The sequence below is a fragment of the Panicum virgatum genome, chromosome 4N (assembly GCF_016808335.1).
Source record: "Panicum virgatum strain AP13 chromosome 4N, P.virgatum_v5, whole genome shotgun sequence".
Taxonomy (NCBI): domain Eukaryota; kingdom Viridiplantae; phylum Streptophyta; class Magnoliopsida; order Poales; family Poaceae; genus Panicum; species Panicum virgatum.
The window spans coordinates 36,345,806-36,359,892 of NC_053148.1; the positions used below are offsets into that span (position 1 = coordinate 36,345,806).

At 44.2% G+C, this 14,087-nt stretch overlaps 1 protein-coding gene across 1 annotated transcript; it reads right to left on the bottom strand.

The window, feature by feature from the left end:
* Positions 1-1,903: 1,903 nt before the first annotated feature.
* Positions 1,904-3,615, bottom strand: LOC120671014 (peroxidase P7-like). The gene is made up of 3 exons (XM_039951232.1): positions 3,211-3,615; positions 2,847-3,026; positions 1,904-2,746 (listed from the first exon to the last, which is right to left on the bottom strand). Exons 1-3 carry the CDS (start codon positions 3,544-3,546, stop codon positions 2,198-2,200), a joined length of 1,065 nt encoding a protein of 354 aa, XP_039807166.1. The 5' UTR covers positions 3,547-3,615; the 3' UTR covers positions 1,904-2,197.
* Between the last annotated feature and the right edge of the window lie 10,472 nt (positions 3,616-14,087).

Consider the following 14,087-nt stretch of genomic DNA (forward strand, 5'->3'; position numbering starts at 1 on the left):
AGTTTAGGGACCGTAATGACATGTTTGAACAAATTTGAGGACATAATCATTTGATTTTCTAGTTTATGGACCGGGATGACATAGTGGAACAAGTTTATGGACCGAGATGACACAGATGGACAACTTTGAGGACCTGAACGGTCGATTTGTAAGTTTAGGGACCGGGATGACACAACGACACAAGTTTAGGGACCGGTGATGGACATTACTCTTTCGAAAAAAACATATCGAGGAAGTTTTATAAACAAAACTACCTATAAAAAGTTTTGTGCAAACTTTTTTAGGAACCAGGTAAAGTCTTTTTAAAATCCTTTTAGAATAATTTTGCAACAAAGTTTGTCGCAAAACTTCTAATAAATTCTTCCAGAAAAGTTTTTCCATGGTTTTAAAAAAGGTAGTTATCAAACAATTTCTCTAAAAAAATTGAGAAGCTTCTTTTGTTTTAAAAAAAATCTTAATGAGAACCTTCTCAGATTTGTCACTAACAAAGAACATTGTGTGATATATATCTTTGTGGGGCTCTATCAGCCTCAAATAGCTTTGTCTTGTAGGATATTATTACCACTTGGCGTGATCTTTCACCCTCACACTGCATCCCTTGTGCCCTTGCTGCTCCACCACCAACCATGACAACCACTTGGAGAAAAAGCACACAAAATCATATGTGTGGAAAGGTATAAGAGAGGGCTGTGCAGTTCTGGATTTGAGAAAGAGGTAAAAGGGGTAAATGAAAAGGCTAGCTAGTTCTGGATTTTGACTGCTGAAGTATAATTACATGCAAGCCAAAGCATTTTACATCTCATCCTTATGGAACAACTGTAGAAGTTCATGGTTGAAATGTGATAAATTTATGTAATTATTTTTAAATATGAAATTTATGCGATTGTTCCAGCAGATTGAGATGTTCCATTGACATGTGAAATTCACATTGAATGCTAGTTCAAACCTATCACAAAACCCAAGCACTATGCTAAAATTTTGGCTACCTAAGGTCTTGGGTCTTACATTTGGCCACTTGCTAGTGTGAGTGCATTTTTTTGGCCCATAGAAGTGACCCTTTGGACCCAGTAACCAGCAAAGCAATAAAAGGGTCCAATATTCCAAAATAATTTACTCTCTACTCCCTCCGTCTCAAAATACAATTCATTCTAGAAATTTTAGGACAGACTAACAAGAAGGTAAAATGACCGTGTTTACCCTATTTGTTACCCATATTTGGTAGTAATTGATTCTTACGTGCACATGCACTTTCTAAATAGGGTAAAGTGACTTGTTTTTTGGGACAAATTTTGAATCCCAGAATAACTTGTTTTTTGGGACGGAGGGAGTAATTATAAGGCCCAAATAAATGATCCTTTTCTTTTTGACTAAACTCTATAGAAACTTATTTCAACTATTCACAGTGGAACTAATGGACACCAAAATTGAAAGCAGGTGACGTGACAATAAAATATTTATCATGTTCATCAATCTCAAGACCTGGTAGCCAAACTTCTCAAACGTGTTCAAAGGAGTAAGGTTTCGTGACTTTGTATTCGCCTATCCGTTCCATTCAGAATTTTGACTAAAAATTAAATATTTTAGTGAATTTCATTTGAACAAAAATTGAAACTACCAGTATATGCATGTGTTTACCAGTGGTGCGATTACAGTAAAAACTGATTTTGGAAGAAATTCCAAAACCTAGCATGGGTGTGTTCATAGGGGGGATTGTGCCTCCGTGTCTATATATATATTAGTATATATAAACTGTTGCGTCCAAACTGTATTTCGAAAAAGATATTGCATCATGGTACACTACGTGATTCACCTTCACTAATGGACATTTTCCGGTAGTGGTAGAATAAAGTCGTTATATCCTCCCACCTTCACTAACTGTAGAAAAATTTGTTCCACAAAGATATGGTATTTTGTTCACAACAAACAAGAGAGTATAAGACAAATATCCAGGCAGGTCAAGTAGTGGAGAAAAGAAAAAAGAATATAGTAATAATATATTAGGAGAAATTTTTGGTGTGCCTTCATTTGGCGCACACAACACCCAGCATGGGCAATCCATCGAATATGGCAAGGTGAACAGTCTTGACAACCTGGCCATGCAACAAGTGATGCTGCTTCTCGATCACTTCTTGCGTGGTAGTTCACATCTTATTCTTGTGAATTTTGTAGCTGTACTGCTAGAGACTGGTTCGATCATCTAGCTGTTGACGACCCGGCAGTTGCACCTGATCTGCCCGGCGTTGCCGGCCCCAATGTTGCCCATCTTTATCATGGCCGCCGCGAAGTCGCTGTTGAAGAGCGAGGAGCTGGCGCTGTACTGCCGCACCAGCGCGTCCTGCGACCCGCCGTTGAAGAGCTCCTGGTCCGAGTGGAACAGGCCCCGCCGCGACAGCAGGTTGGTGAAGTAGGCCGTGTCGAAGGTCACCGGGGTCTGCGCGTCGATGGGCGCCAGGTTGCCGTCGCAGCCGGACCGCGGGCACGTCTGCTGCCGGAGCGCCGCGAAGGAGGGGTCGATGTTGGCGTCGCCGTAGATGCGGGCGCGGAAGATGGTGCACCGGGCCTGCCCGATGGTGTGCGCGCCCGACAGCGCCGTCATGTCGCGCGCCGAGAGGCCCTGCCGGCCGAACAGGGAGACGAGCGTGGCGAGGCTGGCCGTCGGCGGCGGCAGGTTCTGGTTGGCGAGGGACGCGCTCGCCGTCGTCGAGTCGCGCCGGCCGAGCGGCACGTTCCAGCTCGGCCCGCCGAGCTGCGCAAAGTGACGACAAAAAGGAAAGTTTCAGATGCGTGCCCCCTTTTTAGCCATACACTGAATCACGCACTCGTGATGCTGACGAACAGCTACGTACAAGAAACGTGCCGTCGCGCGCGGCGAGCGCGAGGATGTCGGCGCAGGAGACGACGCCGGGGCACGCGGCCTCGACGTTCGTCTTGATGGTGTCGATGACCTCGAACCCGCGCACCGAGTTCGCGTTCGGGCCGGCGGTCTTCTCCCCTCCGGCGTCGAGAAGAATCGAGCCGTCGCATCCCTGTCAACATCACACGCATTAGCATGCAACGTTACGGTTGATGGAGCAGTAACAAATTCATAGCTGTACAGTAGTCAAACTGAATTGTTCAGAATGGAGAAACAGTTTATTGTTAGCCGTTGTGTTTCTTAGGAAATTGACGAACAGTGCGAGAGACTGAGCGAGAGTTCTAGCTAGAACGCACTTGCACGAAGCAGTCGTGGAAGAAGAGCCTGAGCAGGGAGGCGCCGATCCTCCGCTCGTTGCTGACGGCCTGGGTCATGGCCGCCCGCACGATGCTCTGCAGGTTGGGGCAGGAGGACGCGTAGAAGGTCGGCGAGAGCTGCGCGTGGGCGGCCAAGGAGAGGAGGGAGACGGCGAGCAGGCATTGAACCAAGGTAGGAGCCCGAGCCGCCATGGCAACCTGCTGCTGGCTCAGTGAACTGAAGCAGTAAGGTCTCTGCAGCTTGGATTTGAGATGGGCATACACACACTGGCCCCTACTTATAGTGCTTCGAGGCAGAGTTGCATGCATGCGCATCTGTGTCGGACCATGCGTTTGTGGTCAACCATGGCTGCCGGGAAGTGGAAATTTGGGAGCAGTTTTTGCATCATCTTGTGATCCGATTGAGGGGACGACAGGAAGAGTCACATAGTTTTGGCCTGTTTCTTTCAGATGAGCTGAATATGCCTTAATGGCCCCAATGGGTCGCTATAGAGAAATCAATAATATCGTCTTATCCCATATTCCCAGTTGGGCCAGAATCACAATCACAATCAGCGTGCTCAACTTGGAGTCTTCAAGCAGCCCACTCTGCTCTGCTCTGCACTACACTACCTTTGACGTCGCCCTTGGAACCACCATTGGGGAGATTATGCTGTGGGGTAGACCACAAACGGAAATTCTGGGATGACACATAAGCTTGCTTCAAATTATGCTTTGCACTCATACTAGAAAACTTTTCTTCCTTTTCCTAACTATTCTTTTTTTTTGCAAAATATGGTACAGATGCAGACGCTCACGTACATGCCCGCACACTAATCCATATGAATACACGCACACAACTCTGCCTCTATGAGTATCTTTGAGAGACTGAGCTAGCAAATTTCGAGACTGGTAAAGTCACCACATACGTCTCACTATTGACGGTGTGCGGGCACATCGCCTAACACTGAAAGAATGGTGTCGGTTAAATCCGGAAATGTGAGCGTCGTCGAGGACTCGAATTTAGGTGGTTAGGTTCCACCACATGAATCCTTAACAGCTGAGCTACGCTTAGTTCATTATAAAATTATATTTTGCATAAACAACATATTTGCATGTGTGAGTATGGTTTGCTCTTGTATTGGAAACCCCCTTTTCTCGAGGAACATTATTTTTTTCAACAATGCACATAAACATATATTTTGCATAGATATCATATTAATTTATTATATTTGGGTCTCGATTTCTTTAACATGATATCTTTTGTGGGTAAAAAAAATATCGTGTTGAAGAAATTTAGACCCGCATATAGAATATATGAATATGATAATGGTGGTTTGACAATAGAATATGAATAATACTGGTGGTCCGACAATATGGACACAAAAAGTTCACTTGAAAGATTTCTTTCCCACCACCAAAAGGCTGGATCATTTTCCAGCCATCATTTGCATTTTATTTGGCTCTCAGTTTCAGTAACATGATAGTCACATGTGTTGAGATGTTAGGGAGGAGAAAAATCCTCTTAGAAATATTTCATTTCCACCACCAAATGGCTGGATTCACTACTACAGAAATGCTAATTTGTCCCGATTGAGAAACCCTTGTTGTTCCGATTTCCCAACCAGAAACGCCAGGCCGGGACAAAAGGAGGGGTCTTTTTGTCCCGGGTCTGGCAACCAGGACACCAACCGGGACAAAAGGTGCTGCCAGCGCCATGTGGCTGGCGCACCCTTTTGTCTCGGTTGGTGTTACCAACCGGGACAAAAGGTCCCTTTTTTTCTGTTTTTCTTTTCTCAATTCTTTTTCTATTTCAATTATACTTTTGCATTTCAATTAAACTTATGTATTGGAATTCAGTGTGTATGATCTCCACTAATATATACATATATATATAGTTACTTATATAATATTTGTCCTAGATAGTTTTTATATATAAATTAATTCACTTATATATATATGTATACACATATCTATACATGTGAATTCCTTTACATATGAAAATGTCTAGGACCAATATTATATATATATACACACACATATTATTGGAGTGCTTATATATATAATACATACGTACTCATAAATAGAAATTTAATACATACACACATATATATTTACATAGGTATATTCGTTCTTAATTACATATATACGCGTATATTATCATATTTGCTGCGATTGTCAATATTAGATAGTCCATCATAATAGAATTCACCTTTTGGATCGAGGACTTGCTCAACAATAAATCCGGACAATTGTTCTTGAATCGTCATAATCTTTTCCTTTGGTATGAGTTTATCGCGCATCTCCTCTACCTATGGAAAAAGGGGATAATTAATTTCGATTAATTAAAATATGAGTTCAAATATTAACAAGTTTTTTACTTACTTCCTCCTCCCAATCTGTCCAGGCCCTTGGAGGACCTACCAGACCATGGATGTTCTCGCATACATAGTATGCGCACAAATTAGTGCCTTGTTTCTACCTCATACACTTTAAGAGAGAAGAAATTATCAGGTATTTACATGAATATATAATAAAACTAATGAATCGTTCAATGAATCATCCAAGTGCGTACCGCAAAATCTATCTTGATCTTCAATTCCTTGTCAAATTTGCATGAATGATTTTTAGCGAATTGTTTTCAAATCATGTGCATGATTAGAACAATTATAGTCAAGTAACAAAGTTATTCAAATTATCGGTCATCGACGGAGTAGTGGTAGAATTACTTTTCCATCATGTTAAGAAGATTTTCGTATTGTTCTGGATTTCTCCTCAATGAGTCCATAACCACGAGTAGGCTCTTCTTGGGAATTATGACAATTAGAACCCAGTGTTCATTGCAAGATTATACGGAGGCAGTTCTTGGTAGTTAAGGTTTAAACAATTCGATTACAGAATAGAAAGAGTTAGACGGAAGGAATCACTCACGCAAAGTTGTAAGGAAACAATATCATTTGCTTGTTGTGATGAACGCTTATGTACTTGAACAAGTTTTGGAATAGCTCATCAGAAGTGTCGCGTAGAATCCTCCAATTACAAGTAATTGGGTCGATGAAGCCAAGGTGAGAGTATCCCTTTCTCCTGCAAGTTTGTATCTCCATTCCACATGATACCGAATAAATCAACGGATCAATATGTTGAGATCATGCAAAACAATATGTAAGGAGAGTAAAATACTTACAGAACCCACAAGCCGACCATAGAGATGTCGAGGTCCTCCTGATGGAATAGTTGGTAAATTTCTTCCCAGTTTATCCATATAATGGCCTCCCCCCGTAAGAAATCACCATCTTTAATCTTTGCGCCCTGCATGAAGATGCAATCAGCCATCGCACGCATGTAGTGCTGGTGCAGCTTATACATTTGCGTTGGAAGTACGGACACTACTTCGGGGGGTACAAGAGATTTGCCTAGCTCATACGTCCATTTGACGACCACATCGGCCTTCGGAATATCTTCTCCCCCTGCAATCTGAGCCGCCGTCAGGTTTGATTCTTTCAAAAATATAACAAAGTCTTGTTGTTGCATCATCTGTCCCACTACGAGAGGCTCTATTGATTGTTTCTTTTGGGCTCCGAGCTGTGGAACGTCGGACGACGACGACTTTGATTGTCTCTTCTTTTTCTTAGTAGTTTTGATAATTGTGCGTTCGTAGTCTGAAGGGGGATCTCTCGGAATGAATTTTCTCTTATTTGCTTCGCACATTCCCTTAAAAAATTTCAAATCTATCGGATTTATCACTTTCTCGGGCTCCGGCTTCGGCTTGGAGTGCTCTTTAACTCTTTCTTGAGTTATCCGATCGCATTCTTCAAGGCTCATGTCCCAGGGTTTAATAGGAGCCTCCTTAGTTTTCTTCTCCTTTTCCTTCTTCTTTGGAGGCTCCTTAGCCGGTGCAGCTACCTTCTTTGCCAGCGGCTGTTTCTGCTTCTTTGCCAGCGACGGAGGGGGTGACCATGGAGGCGATGGTGACGCTTGAGTGTTCATCGGCGCATGAGATGATGGTGATGGAGAATGTGCCGGTGAACCTTGCCGAGACAGTGCTGCCCTTGGGGAGTTTTGCGGAGATGCCGGCCTTGGCGAGGCATGCTGAGATGCCGGTCTTGGTGTTTGATCATCCGACTTTAGGACAATGTAGCTCTTATCCCATAGGATATAGCCATGAATGGATTCTGCTAGTGTCCTCTCCCCATCGCCTCCAGGAATATCAAGCTCGAGCATCTCCCAACCCTGGCACACCTGCTCCACGCCAACTCTTGTGTATCCTGGCGGAATTTGCTGCCCGTGGTACACGTCGTCTGGTTGGGTTGGCATGGCGGTACCGTACGCAACAGTGAACATTAAGTTCTTAATGACAATCTGTAGGTCACAAGGTGTCCACTGGGTGATCTCATCCACTGGAAATCGCTGCGGGGCCGTCGCTTCAACTGCGGCATGGATCTTCGTTGGCTCGACGACGGCGACGTCTGTGGAAGCGCAACTGCTTTTCCGCTGAGACAGATGATCGGCTGCGACATTAGGCTCTGGAGGCACCGTTTACGCTTACTGTTGCTGGCTCATTGCTATTGCCACTTGGCATTGAACCCCTTCCTCCAGTCTTTGATCGTGTGACATGAGCCGTTCCTCTACCCTTCGCAAGTGCTCCCGCTCACCATTCTTTCTTCTTTGCCGGCTTCTATATGATTCAATATAATCCCTGAACCCATACTTCCACGGAACCACGCCTTTGCCTCTTGTGCGGCCCGGATGCTCTGGATTCCCAAGGGCATAAGTCAGTTCGTCCCTCTCTCTATCTGGCTGGAATGTTCCCTCGGCCACTGCTTGTATGGCCTCCTGTAGTCTCTGGGCTGCTCGCTGGATGTTTGGCCCATAGATGCAGTCACCAGTCAATGGGTCCAAGCTTCCCCGTGACCATAAAACCAGGTCATTGACCTTTCAGGTCAGTTCATGGTCGCAGGTTGGATGCCTCTGTCATGCAGATCCTGCTCCATCTTCTCCCATTTGGGTATTGCAAGCTTGTAGCCTCCTTGGCCTATAGTGTGATGGTACACTTTCTTCGAGGCGTTGTCTTTGGCCTTCTGCACCTTCTGAAGCCCAAGCTCTGAAGACTTGTATTCCACAAATGCATCCCAGTGACCCCTGAGCTTTTCGAGCTCGCCGGTAAATACGGGTGTGGTCCCGGTCTTAATATATTTCTTCGTCAAAATTTATTTGAATGATTGCAGCTGTTCGGCCATCTTACTCAGGGTCCAGCGCTTGCATATCTCTTCGGATTCAGCTGGAACTGTGAAGTTTTTCTTAAGTTCCCACCAGCACCATTCTTTTCTCTTTTTCTTAAGCTGATCGGGATGTGGTCCATGACAATACATCCGGATTGTCTTATGAATTTTTTGGCGGCAGCTTCTGGAGCGATAGATTCGTCATCTGGACCAACTTCAGTTATAATGAACCGCCCTTCCAGTTTTTTTGTTGGGCCTCGCTTCATCTTTTTCTGCTGCGACGATGATCCAGACGGCTATAAAAAAACATCCATAGTATTCATATAGATTCAGATGAAAATATGATTGTCACTACAAATAAGTATAGTTGTGATATGTAAATTAGCACTTGGTTCAGCAGCAGCGTCATTCTGAATAAATGGTGGCTCAATTCCATCACCGGACATATTTAAATATATGTCGGTATTACTATCTACATCAGCTTGTTCAGGGACATCTCCTTGACCTTCGGCAATCATATTCTTGAGAGGTTATTATGAGTCTTATCTTCCCCGGAACGCCGAGCCACCGAGAGAACTGATCAACTGAATCTCTGGAGATTGCTTCAGTTATTTGTTCTAACAAAGCAGACACCCCTATATGTGCGTTGGAGACTTGGGAGTATATAGGAAGACCACATCCGCATTACTGTACCGGTCGTCGAGAGCGAGTCAAGACATAGCAGCAGAGACGGAGTCTTGCCAACAAGTCTTGAGACTTAGACGTTGGCAAGGGTCTGCTGTCTGCAATTATTCCCTCTGCAGGTACTCACATCAGCGAGAGCAAACCACCAGATAGCAACATAGCTGGCTTTCAAACTAATTGATCTTTGTGGTGGATAAAAATGTTGTGAAGGATAGCTACAGGTATAGAAACTGACACAATTTTTATGAAATAAAGATTTGAAAAGAAGACAGCTACAGGTATAGAAAATGATGCGAGAGTTCATACCTAAAATATTGGAGGATTCATGTCATTGGCAGCACCTTTAATCCAGCTTGAAGAACATACTAATGCTTGGACCATCTCTAGATGCAAAGAACTACGATAATCATCAAGAATTCTACCTCCAGTTCACTAAAGCTCGGTTAGCTTGTGAGCAGCTCGCGAAGTGGCTCGAGCCAGCTCGTTAATGAAACAAGTAAAATAGTTGTCCAGCTCGTTAAAAAATCCCATCAAGCCGAGCTAGCTCGGGAGTTTCTAGCTTGGCATCCGGCCCTAGTTGGACCCTCACTCGTTACTATAAATCGATTTGTAGGAATGGAATGTTACACATCCGTACAAATTGATTTTTAGCTGTGAGAATTAGGAGCGGATATCGCACGCACTCCTAAAAAACTTTTTTTAGTAGTGCTTGTACAAAATAATCTAGGAGTATTTTGCTGTCAAGATATCTGGCCCTCAGAATCCACGGGAAGAAGTTGCAACCTTGAAATGTCAACATCGAAACCTTCTTCGATCATCCGAGAGTGACAGCGCTGCTGGAACTTGGAAACAGTCGCAGCTCCACGCAATGATGCAAGGCGACAGCGTAACGTGCGTTGAATTTTCATCGCCGTTCTCTCTCGTGGAATGACGGAAGTTTCCTTGTATCTGTCGTCATTCGGGCTTGTTTAGATGCCTAAAATTTTAGGTGTAAAGTACTGTAGCACTTTCGTTTGTATTTGATAATTATTATTCCGTCATGAGTTAATTAGGCTTAAAAGATTCGTCTCGCAAATTATAGACAAACTGTGTAATTAGTTATTTTATTTAGCCACATTTAATACTTCATGCATGCGTTGAAACATTCGATGTGATAGAAAATCTTATAAAATTTTGAAATTTTGAAGGCAATTAAACAGGGCCTCGGTAGGCTAGTGGTGGAGCGTCTCGGGCTCCCGGCAGCCCGGCTGTCTAGGTCTCCACCCCGAGCACGAGCAGGTGTCCACCACTGGCCAAGTGGCCAGCGCCTCATGTATGCATGCCCGAATCAGTCCACGGTGAGCTTTGACTAGGGCCCTGTTTGTTTTTTTGGTTAGTTTATAATCTAAGGGCTCATTTGGCACCGTTCCACTCCGAGGTGCTTCAGCTTCGCGCTACAGTATTGCTGCATTGTGTGCTACTGTAGCACGAAGCTAGACCGAAGCCCGAGGAGCTACATCCAACAACACAGGTGGAGAAGCTGGCGAAGCTAGGAATCGTGGCTTTGCCGTGGTTTTGCCGGCTTCGCGCTACAGTATGCTACAGTGGACGAAGTCGATGAAGCCTAAGCTGCGCCAAACGAGCCCTAAGTGTGGCCGAGAGAAACGAAAATTTTCTCGCTTCTCAATTCTTGCTTCTCGTAGTTCAAATCTCTGAAGCGGATTATCAGAGAAGCGAAAAAATCTCTGAAGCGGATCAGGGAGGCAACGTGGTGCTCACCGAGGGCCTGAAGTGGAGGATGCTGCAATGCAGGATGGCCGGCGTCGAGATCCGACAGCAGCGCTCGACAAAACTCATGGGCGAGGTCGTTGCAGGATGGCTCCGGGCTTCTGATCCCCACGAGCGGGTTCTGCGTCGCGATGCGAAGCCATGGAGGTGGTCAGTGCGGCTGGGGGGGGGGACACCGGCGGCGAGGAAATTCCACGGCGGAGTGGAGGACGGGGCGGCGAAGACGAGGTGGCACGGGGGAAGGACGGCGGCGCACCGGTGAGCGGCCTGGCGGGGTCGTCGTGCAAGGCGGCCGGGACATGGAGGCGGCGGAACTCGGGCGGCGCTCGGGGTGGTGGGGGATATCGACGGTGCTCGGGGACGGCGGCGGAGCAGATCAAGAACTGTGCCCAAGTGTTGGAGGATGGCAGAGGAAGAAGGGACATATATAGATGGCCCCCCTTTTGTCCCGGGTGAAGCCACGACCCAGGACAAAAGGGCATTTTGTCCCGAGTCGTGGCTCCACCCGGGACAAAAGGTGTTTTTGGGCGGGCCGGGAAAATTGCCAGCCCGCGGCCCACCTTTAGTCCCGGGTGGATCTACCACCCGGGACAAAAGGGGCCCGTTTTCCCTCGTTCCCGCCAAATCTTATGTTTGTTTTTGTTTCTTTTTACTTCTCTTTTAAAATAGGCTTTCATTTGTTAATTCAGTTAATAAAATTATGATTCCAAAAATTATGGAACAAAATTTCTTATCTCTATATAAACTTGATACACGCAACAAAAATAATTAATTTTCATTCAAGTGATTGGGTCAACGAAATATCTAACTTCTAGATCTTTTATCATGTTGAAGACGTCTTTACCACTACGGTGCATCGGTTTTGATCGGTGGTCCGCTTGGCCTTTGAAATGTTTACCCTTCTTTCATACCGCATGTCTGATGGGAAGAAACAGACGATGACCCATGTATACAACCTTCTTATAGTGAGTCAACCATATATTATCGGTATCAACAAAACAGTGTGTGCATGCTTTGTATCCCTTGTTCGAATGTCCTGACAATTTACTAAAAGCAGGCTAGTCATTGATCGTTACGAACAGCAATGCTCGTAGGTTGAAGTTTTCATGTTTGTATTCATCCCACATCCGTACACCTTCATCGCCCCAGAGCAATAAGAGTTCTTCGACCAATGGTCTTAGGTACACATCAATATCATTTCCGGGCTGTTTTGGACCCGGGATAAGCACTGGCATCGTGAGGAACTTTCGTTTCATGCAAAGCCAAGGTGGAAGATTGTACATACAAAGAGTCACAGGCCAAGTACTATGACCACTGCTCATCTCACCAAAAGGATTCATGCCATCCGTACTCAAATCGAACCTTATGTTTCTCGCATCCAAATCAAATTCAGGGTATGTTCTATCTATTTTTCTCCACTGCGACCCATCAACGGGGTGTCTCAACATCGAGTCTTTCTTGCGTTCCTCTTTGTGCCATCGCATCAACTTAGCATTATCTTTATTTCTAAACAGATGCTTCAAACATGGTGTTATAGACGAATACCACATGACCTTCGCAGGAACTCTCTTCCGGGGAGGCTCCCCCTCAACATCACCAGGATCATCTTTTCTAATCTTGTAACGCAATGCACTACATACGGGACATGCATCCAAATTCTCGTACTCGCCTCGGTAGAGGATGCAGTCGTTGGGGCATGCATGTATCTTTTGCACTTCCAATCCTAAAGGGCAAATAAGTTGTTCGGCTTCATACGTTGTGGTAGGCAATTCGTTGTCCTTAGGAAGTATTTTTTAATAAGTTTGAGTAATTCACCAAATCCCTTGTCGAATACACCATTTGGCGTCTTCCATTGCAGTAACTCCAAGGTGGTGTCATGTTTCTTCAATCAATTTTGACAATCTGGGTACAACAACTTACGGTAGTCCTCTAACAACTTCTGGAACTTCAACCTCTCCATTTCACTCTCACAGTCTGCCTGCACATTGTGCAATGCCTGCCCCAGATCGTCGCTGGGATCATTTTCTGCTACATCTACTTCGGGCTCTTCCATGGGAATATCGTCATCGAATGCACCGATTCCAGCATTCCCGGGAAAGTGGTCGTCAAAATCTTCTTCTTCATTGTTTTCAATGGTAACCCCCTGTTCTCCGTGCTTCGTCAAACAAACATACTTCTCCATGAAACCATTTGCGAAAATGTGGCTGTGTAGGATTCTTGAATATGAATAATCCTTATTATTGTTGCAATGGGCAGCACATAAAACTATTTTGCTTGTTTGCCTCAGCCACAGACAAAAAATAATGCAGGCCATCAATGAATTCTTTCGAACGTCGGTCAGCATTGTACATCCATTGCCGGTCCATCTGCATTTTAAATAAATCGATTTGAATTCTTTACACGTATCGAATAAATAAAATATATCAAACCTAAATTAAACTAAATGTAACATAACATGAATAATTAAAAGATCTGTAATATCCATCATACATCTTGATTAATTAAAAGGATTACTTAATCTATTACAGAACTTAGCAAAGGATTACTATACATGAAACTTAAAAATTCGGACAACAACACATAGGTTTTCAACCGTCCTTGCGTTGGAACGCAGAATGCTTTAACGGATTTCTTGCTGGCGCAGAAGAAGATGGCGGAGCTGAAACCTCCGAGTTTGGTGGTGACGAACCGTAACGCCGCAATAAATCCTCAAGATCAAACGGAGGTTCTTCGCCCCTTGCCATGCATTCTCTATATTCTTTTTCCAAATAACGGAGCGCTGCCCTATGAAAAGCACTAGGTTTTTTGGACCGACGACCTACTCGAGTTGTGCCCTTCTCTCCAGAAGGACAACGATCACCCCCACCGGCGCTACTCCCTCCAGCTGCTGAAGCCATATTTTACTGAAAAATACCTTTATTTTCCACAAAATTATAAATCCTTACCACTACAATGCAAATATTATTTACTATTACAATTACAATAATCAGATTAATAATTCTTGCAAATAACAATGAAATCATATAAAAAAAGACGAAATGTATCATTAATTGAAAGAAATCTCTAATTAATTGAAAGAAATCTCTATAACTTATAATTACTTTGACACCCTTCAGTTCCAGGAGTACACTCTTTTCAATATCCAGAAACCCTCTAAAAGAAAAAAAAACCTTTATTTCTGAAAATGTATATGTCAGTAACCTCAAC

Bases quoted from the DNA above. Each gene is read 5' to 3' on its own strand.
- LOC120671014 (XM_039951232.1), bottom strand. From the start codon at position 3,546: ATGCGCATGCATGCAACTCTGCCTCGAAGCACTATAAGTAGGGGCCAG. The intron at 3,027-3,210 runs GTGCGTTCTAGC...TGATGTTGACAG, and splicing joins TCCACGACTGCTTCGTGCAA to GGATGCGACGGCTCGATTCT. The intron at 2,747-2,846 runs GTACGTAGCTGT...CACTTTGCGCAG, and splicing joins CGCGCGACGGCACGTTTCTT to CTCGGCGGGCCGAGCTGGAA.